This window comes from Zingiber officinale, chromosome 5B (assembly GCF_018446385.1).
Source record: "Zingiber officinale cultivar Zhangliang chromosome 5B, Zo_v1.1, whole genome shotgun sequence".
In the NCBI taxonomy this organism is placed as follows: domain Eukaryota; kingdom Viridiplantae; phylum Streptophyta; class Magnoliopsida; order Zingiberales; family Zingiberaceae; genus Zingiber; species Zingiber officinale.
Genome location: NC_055995.1, coordinates 11761717 through 11764043, shown reverse-complemented (window position 1 = coordinate 11764043; position 2327 = coordinate 11761717). Strand labels below are relative to the sequence as shown.

Sequence of the window (2327 nt, the reverse complement as noted above, 5' to 3'; positions counted from 1 at the left end):
GAAGTAGTCCATGTTTTGATGACTCTCATCGTTAGGGGTGGTATACTAAAATTATTGAAAATTATTCCTTATATCGTACCAAAATACTTAGTATACAACAAAATCATATCAATATCATACCAACATTTTGGTATACTGAAAATTCGATATATTGATATTTCAATATGATTAAATTTCATATTGTTTAGGGTAAAATTTTGATATGATATTATATTATATCAAATATTTCGATACAATATATGGAAAATATAAATATCTTCTCATCCCTATTAAATATCATATTTCATCATAAATCATGAAGTCTGCTGCAGTGCTGAATACTAAGGCTGCGAGCACGACAAAAAAAATGTCTACTAAGGCTGCGAGCACGACAAAAAAAATGTCTAGGATCAGAAGTTTGAGTAATATCATACATAATAATAGATCCTTAGAAAGCTTAAACTCGTTAGTCATTTCCAAGATAATGACAGTGGATGAAGCAATGATCAAAGAAATGCTGTAAAAAATTACAAAAATCGCTGAATGTTGCGTTCACTGTCTTATAGACAGACGGATGATCAAAAGTGAAATTTCTTTCTTAACTAAAATAATAAGAAAATAATATATATATATATATATATATATATTTCGAATTGTAAATGAAGATGCAGAGATCAAGGGGTGACGTCAAGCCTTGGTTCGAAGCAGAAGCCGCTGAAGAATCGGATCAAGAATCGGGCCATGAAGTATTGGATGGGGTCATTCATCGTTCTCCAAACCTTCAGCCTCATGTTGAAGGTCAGCAGTGCCATCGGCAGCCCTAAGCACTGTATGAAGACGAGGTCGCCTGCGCCGCAGCAGATGAAATTCTCTCTGATTGTGCACAAGCTCGTTGACATCTCGACCGGCATTCGAGTCACCTCCCGCCATCTCTTATCCTCGAGTTCCCAAATCGTCAACCCCTTGATCAGCCGGTTGCACCACCCTCCCCCGCCGACCATGACCAATTTGTCCGACAGGTTGATCAATCGAGCACAGGTAAGAGGGCATGGCGCAGGAACCGCTTCTCGAATAAGAGACTGAATGGTGGAGGGCGGCTTGGCGAGATCGAACGCCACTAAGTGGGGGCGTTGCTCCGTGTTCGGGTGGATCAAGTAATAGAACACGCCGTCGCATACGACGCCCTCGTCGCCGCCCTTCCACGAGCCGAGGTCTTGGGCAAAGAGCGTTGCCCACGATTGCGTCGTCGATTTGTAGATGTCGATGGAGAAGTGCCATTGGTGGTTGTTCCCCGGCATATGGGCGGTGCACTTGGCGAAGACCACGGTGTAGCTGCGCGTGCGGCGGTCGAACGACAAGGCGAGCGCGTTGTAGTCAGGGGAAGAGCCGCCGGGGACGTGAGGAAGCCGCTTCCAATCTCTCGTGATGGGGTTGCTGACCAATAAGCGGCTCCTATCCTCGTGGTTCGTCAAGCAGACCAGGCCGTAGGAGGAGGACGCGTGCCAGATGCTTTTTTCTAAGCCGGGGAAGCCGAAGATGTGCCACTGTTGGAGGCAGGGGTCGTACGCGCGGACCGATAAGACGCAGTCGTTAAAGCAGGACAGTAAGAACCACGGCTTCTGCGGCGCCATCATCGTCCACAACGACGGCCGGGAGTGCACAATCTCGTACCACCGTTTGCACACGATGCCCAATTTGATGATGTCGGCGATGGGCAATAAGGAGAGCACCTTCTGCAGGAGTTCGTCCGGTAGAATGGCGTCCCACGACAGCAATGTTCCATTGTCTTCTTCCTCCTCGTCCTCCTCGCCGTCACTATCTCTCCGCATCGTCCTGATATCTGTATCCTCGCCGTCCATGAGGAAAATGAGATCGCAGCGCCTGGTGAAAAAAAACAAACCCTAAAGTTGCTGGGGAAAAAACAGACATAATTCTCTTCTATATATTTGAATAAATAAAAAATATTAATATATAATTAATATAGAGAAAATAGAAAAGATTAATATAAAATTTTTTTAAGTGTATTATAAACGACAATTTATCAAAGATTATATAAGGGTGCACACCGATTTCTGAATTGATCAAAATACACACTGTGTGCATTCAATTGTGTGTTTTTTTTTATTTTACCCCTCCTGTTATTATTTTAGTGTTTTTATTGAGCCGAAATTTTTAAACTATGTTTTAAACAACCAATTCCTATTTTACTAAAACGGCCGTCGATTTTGAGAGAGTCCTAATCCACTCCGTAATTGTAGCCGGATTCTAATCCCATACTGTAATTTTGGCCGAAATTCGATCGTAACTACGATTCATCCCTGAGTACATATTTCCATTCAATTCTGTAA

At 43.2% G+C, this 2327-nt stretch overlaps 1 protein-coding gene across 1 annotated transcript; it reads right to left on the bottom strand.

Annotated features, from left to right (window-relative positions):
* Positions 1-653: 653 nt before the first annotated feature.
* On the bottom strand, positions 654-1838 carry LOC121986505 (F-box/kelch-repeat protein At3g61590-like). Its single transcript, XM_042540474.1, has one exon. It carries the CDS (start codon positions 1836-1838, stop codon positions 654-656), a length of 1185 nt encoding a protein of 394 aa, XP_042396408.1.
* Between the last annotated feature and the right edge of the window lie 489 nt (positions 1839-2327).

What these genes read in the sequence shown, in the direction of transcription:
- LOC121986505 (XM_042540474.1), bottom strand. Translation starts at nt 1,838, where the DNA reads ATGGACGGCGAGGATACAGATATCAGGACGATGCGGAGAGATAGTGAC.